Consider the following 14,968-nt stretch of genomic DNA (forward strand, 5'->3'; position numbering starts at 1 on the left):
AGAATTTGGAGCATTACTTTACTAGCATGTGAGATGAGTGCAATTGTGTTGTAGTTTGAGCATTCTTTGGCATTGTCTTTCTTTGGAATTGGAATGAAAACTGACCTTTTCCAGTCCTGTGCCACTGCTGAGTTTTCCAAATGTGCTGGCATATTGAGTGCAGCACTTTCACAGCATCATCATTCAGGATTTGAAGTAGCTCAACTGGAGTTCCATTACCTGCACTAGCTTTGTTCATCGTGATACTTTCTAAGGCCCACTTGACTTCAAATTCCAGGATGTCTGGCTCTAGGTGAGTGATCTGCAAATTAAAATCGGAAAGTCTTAGCAAAGAGATCTAATATACAAAGAAAAATAAATGGAAATTAAAAATTAAGAGACACAATAACTGAAATAAAATACACAAAGGATGGGTTAAACTGCAGATTGGAGACAACAGAGAAAATAATTTTGAACCTAGAGAAAGAAAAACAGAAATTATCTAGTCTCAATAACAGAAAATAGACTGAAAAATGAACAGTGATCAGTGGAATTATAATAAAAGATCTAATATTTGTGTAAATCAGTCTCAGAAGGAGAAGAGAATTACTTAAAGAAATAATAGTTTAAATATTCTCATATTTGGCAAAAACAAGCCTACAGAGTCAAGACGCTGAAAGTGAAAGTTGCTCAGTTATGTCCAACTCTTTGCAACCACATGGACTATACAGGCTGTGGAATTCTCTAGGCCAGAATACTAGAGTGTGTATCCTTTCTCATCTCCAGGGGATCTTCCCAACCCACGGATCAAACCCAGGTCTCTTGCATTTCAGGCAGATTCTTTACCTGCTGAGCCACAAGGGAAGCCCAAGAATACTGAAGTGGGTAGCCTATCCCTTCTCCAGTGGATCTTCTGGACCCTGGAATCAAACTAGGGTCTCCTGCATTGCAGGTGGAATCTTTACCAACTGAGCTATCAGGGAAGCCCCAAAGTGAAAGTGAAAGTTGCTCAGTCATGCCTAACTCTTTGCAACCCCATGTACTATACCAGTCCATGGAATTCTCCAGGCCAGAATACTGGGGTGGGTAGCCCTTCCCTTTTCCAGGGGATCTTGCCAACCCAGGGATCAAACCCAAGTCTCCCACATTGCAGGAGCATTCTTTACCAGCTGAGCCACCAGGGAAGCTGAGTGAGTTATAGATAGTATAAACCCAAAGAAATCATGACAAGATAGATTACAGTCAACCCCTTCCAAATCTAAAGACAGGAAGAATGATTTTTTTATTGATGTATACTTGAATTATTGTGTTGTGTAGGTTTTAGGTGTACAGCAAAATTGGTTCCTTTTTATATATATATTCTTTCCTATTATAGGTATTGAACATATTTCAACATAGTTCTGTGTGCTATATATATATATATGTATATATATATAGTAGGTCCTTGTTGGTTATCTACTTTATATATAGTAGTGTGTATCTATGAGAGGGTAACCGGCAGAAAGGCCAGGAGTCTACAAACAAAAGAAATAGGCTGCAAATGTCAGACGTTTTTTATCTCTCTCTTAAGCAGCAAAAGGAAATTTTCCCTTCTTTATACAAAATTAAAAGGAGGGTTCTCTTAAAATTTTGTATTGCCATGATGGCACCTGGTTCCACCTAATCTTAATTTTTCTCAAACTTTGAGCTAACCAATGCTTTTTTCTTATGGGAATGGTTTTCTTAAGGTATGTTACTGAACTATGTATTTACTCTAGACTCTGTCTTTCTTAAGACTCAGAACCTCAGAACTGATAATGGCTCAGCAAACCAGTATGTTTTACTCATATATTGTTCTCCTACTCTATGTTAATGAAACTATATGTTTACTTGGAAACCTGCCTTTCTTCAAGATTCATGTCAATCAGTTTATGACCCAGGATGACTCACCTTGTTCTAGTATTATCTCAAAATGCATGTTGTGGGTGAGGGGCCTGGTGCCACTCTGAGTTTTGAGACATTCCCTTTCTCTAATTAACTGCTTGCTGACAGGTATATAACATACTGCTAAAGGCTAGCAGGGGGGGCACTCTTTCTTCCCTCTTATGATGTCTGTGTCAGAAGCTTTCTCTATCTCTTTTATACTTTAATAAAACTTGATCACGCAAAAGCTCTGAGTGATCAAGCCTTGTCACTGGCCCCAGATTGAATTCCTCTCCTCCAAAGGCCAAGAATCCCGGTGTCTTTCATGGCTCAGCAACAACCTTTCATCTGTTAATCCCCAACTCCTAATTTATTTCCCCTATCCCCCTTTGATAACTGTTAAGTCTGTTTTCAAAGCCTGTGTGTGTTCCTGTTTTGTAAATAAGTTCATTTATATCATTTTTATATATTCCACATGTAAGTGATATCATATGATATTTGTCTTTCTCTGTCTGACTTATTTCACTAAGCATAATATTCTTTAGGTCCATCCATGTTGCTGCAAATGGTAGATTTTCAGTCTTTTTTATGGCTGAGAAATATAACTGTGTGTTGTTGTTGTTGTTATTGTTGTTGTTTAGTCGCCAAGTTGTGTATGACTCTTCGTGAACCTGTGGGCTACAGCACACTCAGCTTCCCTGTCCCTCACCATCTCCCATAGTTTGGCCAAGTTCATGTCCATTGAATCGGTGTTGCCATCTAACCATCTCATCCTCTGTTTTCACCCTCTTCTGTCTTCATTCTTTACCAACATCAGGGTCTTTTCCAGTGAGTTGGCTGTTCGTGCCAGGGGGCCAAAGTGTTGGAACTTCAGCTTCAACATCAGTCTGTCCAAAGAGTATGCAAAGTTGGTTTTCTTCAAGATTGACTGGTTTGATCTCCTTGCTTTCCAAGGGACTCTCAAGAGTCTTCTCCAGCACTATAGTTCAGAAGCATCAATTCTTCAGTTCTCTGCCTTCTTTATTGTCCAGCTTTCACATCTGTGCCTGACTACTGGAAAGACCTTAGTCTTGACTCTACCGACCTTTGTCAGCAAAGTGATGTCTGCTTTTTAACACACTGTCTAGGTTCGCCATAGCTTCCCTGCCAAGAAGCAATCGTCTTCTAATTTCATGGCTGTAGTCACCATCTGCAGTGATTATAGAGCCCAAGAAGAGGAAATCTGTCACTGCTCCTACCTTCTCCCCTTTTATTTGCCTTGAAGTAATGGGACTGGATGCCATGATCTTAGTTTTTTTAATACTTTAGTGTAGTCAATGAAACAGAGGTAGATGTTTTTCTGGAATTCCCTTACTTTCTCTATGATTCAGTGAATGTTGGCAATTTGATCTTTTGTTCCTCTGCCTTTTCTAAACCCAGCTTAAACATCTAGAAGTTCTCAGTTCACTTAACGCTGAACCTTATCTTGTAGTATTTTGAGCATAACCTTACTAGCATGAGAGATGAGTGTAATTGTCTAGTGGTTTGAACGTTCTTTAGTACTGCCGTTCTTGGGACTTGGAAAGTGGATTGGCCTTTTCCAGTCCTATGGCCACTGCTGCATTTCCCAAATTTACTGACATATTGAGTACAGCACTTTAATAGCATCATCAGTTAGGATTTTAAGTAGCTCTGCTGAAATTCCATCACATCCCCTAACTTTATTGGCAGGAGTGCTTCCTAAGGCCCACTTGACTTCACACTCCAGAATTTCTGGCTCTGAGTGAGAGACTACACCATTGTGGTTATTAAGATCCGGGTCATTAACATCCTTTTTGTACAGTTCTTCTGGATATCTTTCCATCACTTCTTGATCTCTTCAGCTTCTATTAGGTCTTTAACATTTCTTTCCTTTATTGTGCCCATCTTTGGATGAAATGTTCCTTTGATATTTCCAGTTTTCTTGTAGAGATTTCCAGTCTTACTCTTTCTGTTGTTTTCCTCTGTCTCTTCGCATTGTTCATTGAAGAAGACCTTCTTGTCTCTCCTTGCTATTCTCTGGAACTCTGTGTTTAGTTGGATGTACGTTTCCCTTTCTCCCTAGCTTTTTGCTTTTCTTCTTTCCTCAGCTATTTGTAAAGCCTCCTCAGACAACCACTGTGCCTTCTTGCCTTTGTTTTTCTTTGGCACGGTTTTGTTCGCTATCTCATGTACATTGTTACTTTGTCCATATTCTTCAGGCACTCTGTTTACTAGATCTAATCCCTTGAATGTTCATCACCTCCACTGTATATTTATAGGGGATTGATTTAAGTTGTATCTGACTAGCCTCGTTGTTTTCCCCACTTTCTTTAATGTAAGCCTGAATTTTGCTATGAGAAGCTGATGATCTGAGCCACAGTCAGCTCCAGGTCTTGTTTTTTCCGACTGTATACAGCTTCTCCATCTTCGGCTACAAATAAAGAATATAATCAGTCTGATTTCAGTATTGACCATTTGGTGATGTCCATGTGTAAAGCTGTCTCTTACATTGTTGAAAAAGGGTGTTTGCTATGACTAGTGCATTCTCTTGGCAGAGTTCTGTTAGCCTTTGCCCTGCTTCATTTTGTACTTGAAGGCCAAACTTGCCTGTTACTCTAGGTATCTTTTAACTTCCTGCTTTTGCATTCCAGTCCCCTATGATAAATGTGCTGTGTACTGTGCTTAGTTGCTCAGTCATGTCCAGCTCTTTGTGACCTATATAGCCCAATAGGCTCCTATATCCATGGGGATTCTCCAGGCAAGAATACTGGAGTGGGTTGCCATGCCCTCCTCCAGGGGATCTTCTGAACCCAGGATCGAACTCAGATCTCCCGCATTACAGGTAGATTCTTTACCGTCTGAGCCATCAGGAAAGCCTATGATTAAGAGGACTTTTTTTGTTGTTGCTTCTGTGTCTTGGCTATTGAAATATAGTGCTCCTATGAACATTGGGATTCATGTCTCTTTTCAAATTAGAGTTTTCATCTTTTCTGGATATATGCCCAGGAGTGGAGTAGCTGGATCATATATATGTTAACTCTATTTTGAGTTTTTTAAGGAGCCCCAGTATGGTTCTTCATGGTGGTTGCAACAATTTACATTCCAACGAACAGTTTAGCAGGGTTCTATTTTCTCCACACCCACTCTAGCATCTATTATTTATACACTTAAAGACTTTTTCTTTGGAGTATAAGTGCTTTAAAATATTGTGTTAATTTCTGCTGTACAACAAAGTGAATCAGCTATATGTATGCATATATACCCTCCCTCTTAGGACTTCCTCCCACTCCATGCCCATCCCACCCATCTAGGTCATCAAAAGAGCACTGAGCTGAACTCCCTGTGCTATATAGCAGGTTCCCACTAGCTATCTGTTTTACACATAAGCAAAGCAAAGTGAAGTCGCTCAGTCATGTCCAACTCTTTGTGACCCCGTGGACTGTAGCCTACCAGGCTCCTCAATCACGGAATTCTCCAGGCAAGAATACTGGAGTGTGTTGCCATTTCCTTCTCCAGTGGATCTTCCCAACCCAGGGATTGAACCTGGGTCTCCCACATTACAGGCAGATGCTTTACCATCTGAGCCACCAGGGAAGCCCCAGTGTATGTGTTTTACACATAGTAGTGTATATATGTCAACCCTAATCTCCCAATTCATCCCACCCTCCCCTTCCCCCACTGTGTCCATAGGTCCATTCTCTATCTCTCTGTCTCTATTCCTGCCTTGGAAATAGGTTCATCTGTATCATTGGAAAAGGTCAATTTTCATTCCAATCCCAAAGAAAGGCAATGCCAAAGAATGCTCAAACTACCACACAATTGCACTCATCTCACATGCTAGTAAAGTAATGCTCAAAATTCTCCAAGCCAGGCTTCAGCAATACGTGAACCATGAAATTGCAGATGTTCAAGCTGGTTTTAGAAAAGGCAGAGGAACCAGAGATCAAATTGCCAACATCCACTGGATCATGGAAAAAGCAAGAGAGTTCCAGAAAAACATCTACGTCTGCTTTATTGACTATGCCAAAGCCTTTGACTGTGTGGATCACAGTAAACTGTGGAAAATTCTGAGAGATGGGAATACAGACCACCTGACCTGCCTCTTGAGAAATCTGTATGCAGGTCAGGAAGCAACAGTTAGAACTGGACATGGAACAACAGCCTGGTTCCAAATAGGAAAAGGAGTACGTCAAGGCTGTATATTGTCACCCTGCTTATTTAACTTATATGCAGAGTACATCATGAGAAACGCTGGACTGGAAGAAAAACAAGCTGGAATCAAGATTGCCGGGAGAAATATCAATAACCTCAGATATGCAGATGACACCAGCCTTATGGCAGAAAGTGAAGAGGAACTAGAAAGCCTCTTGATGAAAGTGAAAGAGGAGAGTGAAAAGGTTGGCTTAAAGCTCAACATCCAGAAAACAAAGATCATGGCATGCAGTCCCATCACTTCATGGGAAATAGATGGGGAAACAGTGGAAACAGTGTCAGACTTTATTTTGGGGGGCTCCAAAATCACTGCAGATGTGATTGCAGCCGTGAAATTAACAGAAGCTTACTCCTTGGAAGAAAAGTTATGATCAACCTAGATAGCATATTCAAAAGCAGAGACATTACTTTGCTGACTAAGGTCCGTCTAGTCAAGGCTATGGTTTTTCCTGTGGTCATGTATGGGTGTGAGAGTTGGACTGTGAAGAAGGCTGAGCGCTACAGAATTGATGCTTTTGAACTGTGCTGTTGGAGAAGACTCTTGAGAGTCCCTTGGACTGCAAGGAGATCCAACCAGTCCATTCTGAAGGAGATCAGCCCTGGGATTTCTTTGGAAGGAATGATGCTAAAGCTGAAACTCCAGTACTTTGGCCACCTCATGAAAAGAGTTGACTCATTGGAAAAGACTTTGATGCTAGGAGGGGTTGGGAGCAGGAGGAGAAGGGGACAACCGAGGATGAGATGGCTGGATGGCATCACTGACTCAATGGACATGAGTCTGAGTGAACTCTAGGAGTTGGTGATGGACAGAGAGGCCTGGCGTGCTGCGATTCATGGGATCGCAGAGTCAGACACCACCGAGCAACTGAACTGAACTGATGCAAGCCAGCCTTAGGAAAAAGAAAAATCTGAAACAACCCAACCTTACACCTAAAGAAAGTAGAAAATAGGAGCAAAAACCCCAAAGGTAGTAGAAGAAATGATAAAAATCAGAACAGAAATAAATGCCATGGAGACTAAAAATAAGAAAGATCAATGAACTTAAGACCCTGTTCTTTGAAGTGATAAAACTGGTAAATTTTTATCTAGCTTCATCAAGAAAAATAGAGGGCCCAAATCAATAAAATTAGAAATGAAAAAGGAGCAGCTACAACCAACACCACAGAAATGAAAAGATCATAAGAGATTACTATGGACAATTTTACATCAATAAAATGGACAACCTATATCAAGGGGAAGGTGGGAGGAGAGATTGGGGGGTTTAGGATTAATAAGTACACACTGCTATATTTAAAATAGATAACCAACAGGAATCAGGGAACTCTGGTCAGTACTCTGTAAAATAACCTAAATGCGAAAAGAATTTGGAAAAGAATAGGTACATGTATACATATAGCTCAATCACTTTGCAGTATGCCTGAAACTAACAACATTGTTAACCAACTATATTCCAATATACAACAGAAATTTTTAAAAATTAAAAAATGAATAAAGTGGACAACTTAGAAGAAAAGTAGAAATTCCTAGAGATGTACAATCTCCCAAGACTAAATCAGGAAGAAATAGAAAATATGAACAGGCCAATTTAATGAAATTGAATCCGTAATCAAAAACTCCCAACAAACAGTCATGTAAAGATTAAAGTAAACCAGTAAAACACTGTAAAGCTATTATCCTCCAATTAAAAAAATTAAAATACCTGGGAATAAATCTAAGCAAGGTGTTAAAGGACCTATATTCAGGAAATTATTAATCTTTGATGAAAGAGATTGAAGATAGCACAAACAGAAAGATATAATTGTTTGTGGAATCAAAGAGTTAATATTGCCAAAAACCATACTATCTAAGGTAATCTACAGATTCAATGCAATCCCTATCAAAATACCAACAATGTTTTCCACAGAACTAAAACAACTCTAAAATTTATATGGAAACACAGAAGACCCAAATAGCCATAAAGTCTTAAAAACAAAAAAAACATGGAGAACAGTATGGTGTTTTTCCTTAAAAAACTAAAACTAGAACTACCATATGATCCAGTAATCCCACTCCTGTGCATATATCTGGAAAAGGTGAAAACTAATTTGAAAAGATACATGCAACCGAATGGTTATAGCAATACTATTTATAGTATCCAAGACATGAAAGCAGCCTAAATTTCCATCAACAGAGTAATCTATGAAGAAGATAATGGAATACACTCACTCTCACTCTCTCTCTCACACACCATACACTAGGATATTACTCAAGCCGTTACAAAAGAATGAAATAATGCCATTTGCAGCAGTACAGATGGAACTAGAGATTATCATACTAAGTGAAGTAAGTTAGAGAAAGACAAATATCATATGATACTGCTTATGTGTGGAAAATCTGAAAAGTGGCTCAAAAGAACTTATTTATAAAACAGAAACAGACTTACAGACTTCAAAAACAAAGTTATGGTTACCAAAGGGGAAAGGCTGGGGAGAAAAGATAAATTAGGAGGTTGGGATTAACATAAACAGCGCTTGTGGTAAAGAACCTGCCTGCCAATGCAGGAGATAGAAGAGACATGGGTTTGATCCCTGGGTCAAGAAGATCCCCTGGAGTTGGAAATGGCAACCCACTCTGTATTCTCGCCTGGAAAATTCCATGGACAGAGGAGCCTGGTGGGTTATAGTCCTTGGGATCACAAAGAGTTGGACACAACTGAAGTGACTTAGCATGCATAGCATGCATGCATAAAGCAGATAATCAATAAGGATCTACTGTGTAGCCAAGGAAACTCAATACTCTGTAATTATCTATATGAGAAAACAATCTGAAAATATATATATATGTTACATATATTATATAGTTATAATTATATATATCTTGTATTATATATTCAAGTTCAGATTCTCTACCACCTGGCTACCAGGGAAGCCTATGTATAATGTGTATAAAATGGAGTCACTTTGCTGTACACCTGACACTAACACAATGTTGTAAATTTTAAAGAAAAGAACAAAACAGAACCAAGCATTCTGTATCCTGCATCAAACCTAGACTGGCGATTCGTTTCTTATATGATATTATACGTGTTTCAATGCCATTCTCCCAAATCATCCCACCCTCTCCCTCTCCCACAGAGTCCAAAAGACCGTTCTATACATCTGTGGCTCTTTTGCTGAACATGTGTACACCTGTGGCGGATTCATGTTGAAGTATGGCAAAACCAATACAATATTGTAAAGTAAAAAAAAAAAAAAGAACAAAACAGGAGGCATCACAGTCCCTAATTTCAAACTGTATTACACACAAAGCTTCAGTAATCAAAACAGAATGGTACTGGCACATAAACAGATATATGGACCAATGGAACTGAATGGAGAGCCCATAAATAAGCCCAAAATTACATAAGCAATTTATCTATGAGAAAAAGAAACGAAAATATGCAATGGGGAAAAAGACAGCCTCTTCAATAAATGGTGTTGGGAAAAGTGGATAGCTACATGCAGTGGATTAAACAGTTAAACGTAACACCTAAAACCATAAAAACTTCTAAAAGAAACCTAAACCCTATGCTCTTTGACATCAGTGTTAGGGTTTGTTGTTTGTTTTTTTTTCTTATTTGATATGTCTCATGTTAGGTAAACAAAAACAAAAATAAATAAATGGGACTCCATCAAACCGAAAACTCTGCATAGCATATGAAACTATCAACAAAACAGAAAGGCTATGCACTGAATTGGGAAAGATATGCGAATGATCTATCCAACAATGGGTTAATATCCAAAATATACAAAGAATACTTTGTACTCCACATCAAAAAAACAACCCAATTAAATAATTGGCATAGGATCTGAATAGACATTTTTCTAAAGACATACTGATGGCCAACAGACATGTGAAAAAATGCTCAACTTCTCCAGTCGTCAGGGAAATGCAAATAAAAACCACTGTGAGATATCTCCTTACACCTTTCAGAATGGTTATCAAAAAGACAACAAATATTGGCAAAGGATGTGGAGGAAAGGGAACCCTTTTTTAAACTTTTATTTTATGTTTGGGTATAGTTGATTTACAGTGTTGTGTTAGTTTCAGTGTTAGTTTCCAGTGTTGTGTTAGTACAGCAAAGTGAATCAGTTATACATATATCCACTTTTTCAGATTCTTTTCCCATAGAGGTTATTACAGAATATTGAATAGAGTTCCCTGTGCTTTTCAGTAGGTCCTTGTTGCTTTATATCTTCTATGTATAGTAGTGCGTATGTTTTAATCCCAATCTCCTAGTTTATCCCTCCCTCCCAGCCCTTTCCTTTTTGCTTTGGTAACCATAAGTTTGTTTTTGAAGTTTTGTTTCTGTTTCTGTTTCTGTTTTGTAAATAAGTTCATTTGTGTGTGTGTGTCTCTCTCTCTCTCTCTTTTTTTTCTTTTTGGCCTCACGACTCTGCTTGCAGGATCTTAGTTTTTCTGACCAGGGATTGGACCTGGGCCCTGGCAGTGAAAGTGCCCAGTCCTAACCACTGCACCATCAGGGAATCCCTTGTGTCATCTTTTTAGATTCCACAGTGTGTTTAATTGGTGTCATTCGACCAATTTACTTTACTTTACCAAGTTACTTGTATTTAATGTAATTATTGGCATGTTAGAGTTTAAGTCTGTCATTTTATTTTTACTTGTTTGTTCTGTTTTTCATGTCTCTGTTTTCCTATCCTTCCCATCCTATAGATACGTGAACTTATTTTAGAATTCCATTTTTATTTATCTATATGTTTTTGAATGTATCTCTTTGTATAACTACTTTAGTGTATTTACTAGGTATTACATTGTATATACATAACTTAATCATAGTCTATACTGGTGTTGACGTTTTACCAGTTCAAGTGAGGTGAACCTGACCTCTATTACATCTCTTTTACCTTTCTCCACTTATAATTGTCTTAATTATTTTCTCTACAGACATTGTTATAGTTTTTGCTTACTGTGAGATATAATTTAGAAAACTCAGAAGAAAGAAAATATATTGTATTTATCCATATATTTGTTCTTTTCATTGTTTTTTCTTCCTTCCTGATAATTCCAAAATTCCTTCTTTTATCATTCCCTGTAGTCTTTTATCATTCCCTGTAGTCATTCTTTTAGGATAGGTTTGCTTTTTTTAAAGTATCCTAGTTTTCCTTCATCTGAAAATGTCTTTATTTTCCCTGTATTCTTGAACGATGTTTTTTGTTTTATATAGAATGAGTATAGATGCATTCCTCCCTGTTCAGTTTTTTTTTGAATCATTTGAGAAGGATAGGTGGTAGCTCTCCTTTAAATTTTGGGGGAATTCACTATCAAATTATCTGGTACTGGACTTTTGTTTGTTGGAATTTTTTAAATTAATTGTATATAGATTTAACAGAGTTTATATCTAATTCTATCAGGATTCTGTATATATGAAGATAAGATTATTTTAATATTTATATGGAAAAAGAAAGGACCTAGCATAGCTAAAACATTTTTGAGAAGGAATAATAATTTGGGAGCAATCACTCTACCTGATTATAAAACTTAATATGTCACTACAGTGATTAAGACTGTGATCAACAGTGGTATAGACCAATGGAACAGAATAGAGAACCCAAAAATTGCCTCACACAAGTACAGCAAACTGATTTTTGACAGAGCTGCAGAAGCACTTCGTTGGAGGAAGGATTGTCTTTTTAACAAATAGTACTGGATCAGCTGGAAATCCACAGGTGAACAAGTGCCAGATATCTAGACTAGGATCTGAAATACTCTGAAAGAGAGTATCTGCAAGAACTCTCAAAACTGAACAATATTAAAATAATCCAATTAGAAAATCAGCAAAAGACATTCACAGATATTTCACTGAACAAGATATATGTGTGGAATATAAAGACATGAAAATATATTCGCCATCATTAGCCATTAGCGAAATGCAAATCAAAACCACAGTGAAGTATTGCTACATACCTATCTATCGGGGTTCAGGATGGGGAACACATGTATACCTGTGGCAGATTCATGTTGATGTATGGGAAAGCCAATACAATATTGGAAAGTAATTAACCTCCAATTAAAATAAATAAATTTAAAAAAAGAATGGCTAAAATGAATAATGGTGTTAATAGAGCATGCTAGATTGAATGTGGGAAAACTGGATCACTCATGATTTGCTGATGGAATGTAACATGATACCACCACTCTAGAAAACAATTTGGCAGTTCCTTAAAACTAAAAGTAGACTAAAAATAAGTGTGTAGCACATTTTTGGAGCATTTATGCTAGAGAATGAAGACTTATTTTTATGTAGGAACTTATACACAAATATTCATAGCACCTTTATTCATAATAGCCCCAAACTGGACATAACCTAGATGTCCTTCAAAAGGTAAACCATGTACATCTATACCATGGCATATTATTCAGCAAAGTAGGAATGAGCTATTGATATATGCATCAACATGAATAGATCTCAAGAGCATTATGCTGAGTGAAAATGCCAGTCTCAAAAGGTTGCATTCTGATTCAATTCTGATTCAATAACATTCTCAAACTGACAAAATTATAGAGATAGAGAGCAGATTAGTGCTTGGCAGAGATCAAGGATGGTGCCAGAGAGCATTGCATGTGACCATAAAAGGGGTAGCACAGGAGAAATCTTTCTGGTGATGGAATAGTTTTATATCTTGATTGTGGTGATAACTGCGTGAATCTACACATGATGTAGAACTATACACACAGTTGTACCAATGTCTATTTCCTATCTTCGCTATTGTATTAAAATCATTTTATTTTATTTATTTATTTTTTTGGCCACACAGTGAGGCATGCAGGATCTTAGTTCACCAACCAGGGATTGAACCTGTGTCCGCTACAGTGGAAGTGCAGAATATTAACCACTGGACAGCCAGGGATGTCCCTATAATCAGTTGAAGTGCTTGTGATCAAGTAATCATTATTTTACTTAATAATGGCCCCAAAGTGCAAGAGTAGTGATACTAGCAGTTCAAATATGCCAAAGAGAAACAAGAAAGTGCTTTCTTTAAGTGAAAAGGTAAAAGTTCTCAATAATTAATAGTTAATTATTATTATTAAGTTCTCAATAATTAATAAGGGAAGGAAAAAATGATATGCTGACGTTGCTAACATCTGTACTAAGAACAAAAGACGTATGGTAAGAACAAGTCTTCTATCTGTGAAACTGTGAAGAAGGAAAAAGAAATTAATGCTAGTTTTGCTGTCACATCTTGGACTGCAAAAGGTATGGACACAATACATGGTAAGGGCTTAGTTAAGATGGAAAAGGCATTAAATTTGTACAATAAGATTTTTTGAGAGAGAACCACTTTCAGATAACTTTTATTACAGTATAATTGTTCTATTTTATTATTGTTCTTAATCTCTTGCATACCTTTATCATAGGTTTATAGGTATAGGAAAAACCATAGTATATACAGGATTCAGTACTATGCATGGTTTTGGGTGTCCACTGGGGGTCTTGGAATGTATTCCCTGTGAATAATGGAGGGACTACTATATGACTGTAGAACTATGTGACAGTTGAGCTTTGGTTGTTTTTCATTTATAAAATGGGTACTATATTTTGTGATAATATAATGCTTCTCAGGTTTGTCTAGAGAAGTAAGATTTACATTTATATATAAAATACTTAATACATACCAAGCATCTGATAAATGCTTACTATTCTCACCATTACTGCTGCTAACAATAAAAATTATAGTGACAGAAAATATAAAGATGTTGAAGTGTGATGGATTCTGTCAGTTGTGACCAGTGGTGAAAAGCTCAGAGTCTCTAAAGCCAGTTTTTCCTCAATTTCTGTCTTTTAGTTCCTTCAGTGATTCTTAAAGAGTGGTCTGCCTATAAAGGGAAGTCACCTCAAACCCCAGAGCTGGTGTCTGCACTGACATTTCGAGAATGGACTTGCCCAAACCTCAAGAAGCTCTGGCTAGGCAAAGCAGTTGAGGACAAAAACAGAAGGATGCGTGCCTTCCTGGCCTGTATGAAGTCAGACACACCCAGTATGCTCAATCCAGCTAACGTCCCCACCCATCTGCTGCTCATGTGCTGTGTACTCCGGTAAGCCATGTGACCCGGAATTGGTCAGTTCATTTCTCTTTTACTTTCTTGACATTTCCCTTAAGCAAGTGGTTTTTATGGTATTTTGAAGTGGGGAGGTTTTATGCTGACTTTAGAAACACTGGAATTGATTGCCATGACATATATATGGGCTTCCCTAGTAGCTCAGATGGTAAAAGAATCTGCCTGCAATGCAGGAGACCTGGGTTCAATCCCTGGGTTGGCAAGATCCATATCCATGTACAATCTCTAGTGATGTTTATTTGTATAGATTTTTTTTAAACATAAGAGATATTATGTTGTACATCTCAATTCTGTTTCTTACTCTTTTCATTCAGTGTTCTTTTTTAGATCTATCCATATTCATATATGGTTCATTCTTGATGACTGCTGAATTATATTCCAACAAGTACTAATATCACAGTACTTTATTTGTTCTTTGATAGATAGTTTCCAGTTCTTAGGTATTCAAACAGTGCTTCAGAAATATCTTCACAGATGTCTCTGTCTCTTTGTGTTTCTGTGTCAGTTTATCAGAAGTATGCATTTTAGAGTAGAAGTCCTGGATCCTGTAAAATGTGCATATAAATTTTTCACCAAATATTGCTAGATTTCTCTAGCAATTTGTTCTAAATTATGAATAGCACATAAGGAGTTTCTATTTCTTCATATTATTGCCAGTTCTTATATAACTTCTTAATTTTTGCCAATCCATTGGGTTTCAAGTTCAGTTCAGTTCAGTTCAGTTCAGTCGCTCAGTCGAGTCCGACTCTTTGCGACCCCATGAATTCCTGCATGC

The 14,968-nt window shown here is 37.5% G+C and overlaps 1 protein-coding gene across 3 annotated transcripts in view; it reads left to right on the forward strand.

Moving 5' to 3' along the window:
* Window positions 1-14,968, forward strand: part of FAM120C (family with sequence similarity 120 member C) — a 147,501-nt gene that overhangs the window by 82,971 nt on the left and 49,562 nt on the right. For all 3 annotated transcript variants that reach the window (XM_070291608.1, XM_070291610.1, XM_070291609.1), the window contains exon 10: window positions 13,920-14,169. In XM_070291608.1, the coding sequence (XP_070147709.1) occupies window positions 13,920-14,169 (250 nt within the window). The remainder of the gene's footprint in view (window positions 1-13,919; window positions 14,170-14,968) is intronic.

This window comes from Ovis canadensis, chromosome X (genome assembly GCF_042477335.2).
Source record: "Ovis canadensis isolate MfBH-ARS-UI-01 breed Bighorn chromosome X, ARS-UI_OviCan_v2, whole genome shotgun sequence".
Classification (NCBI taxonomy): domain Eukaryota; kingdom Metazoa; phylum Chordata; class Mammalia; order Artiodactyla; family Bovidae; genus Ovis; species Ovis canadensis.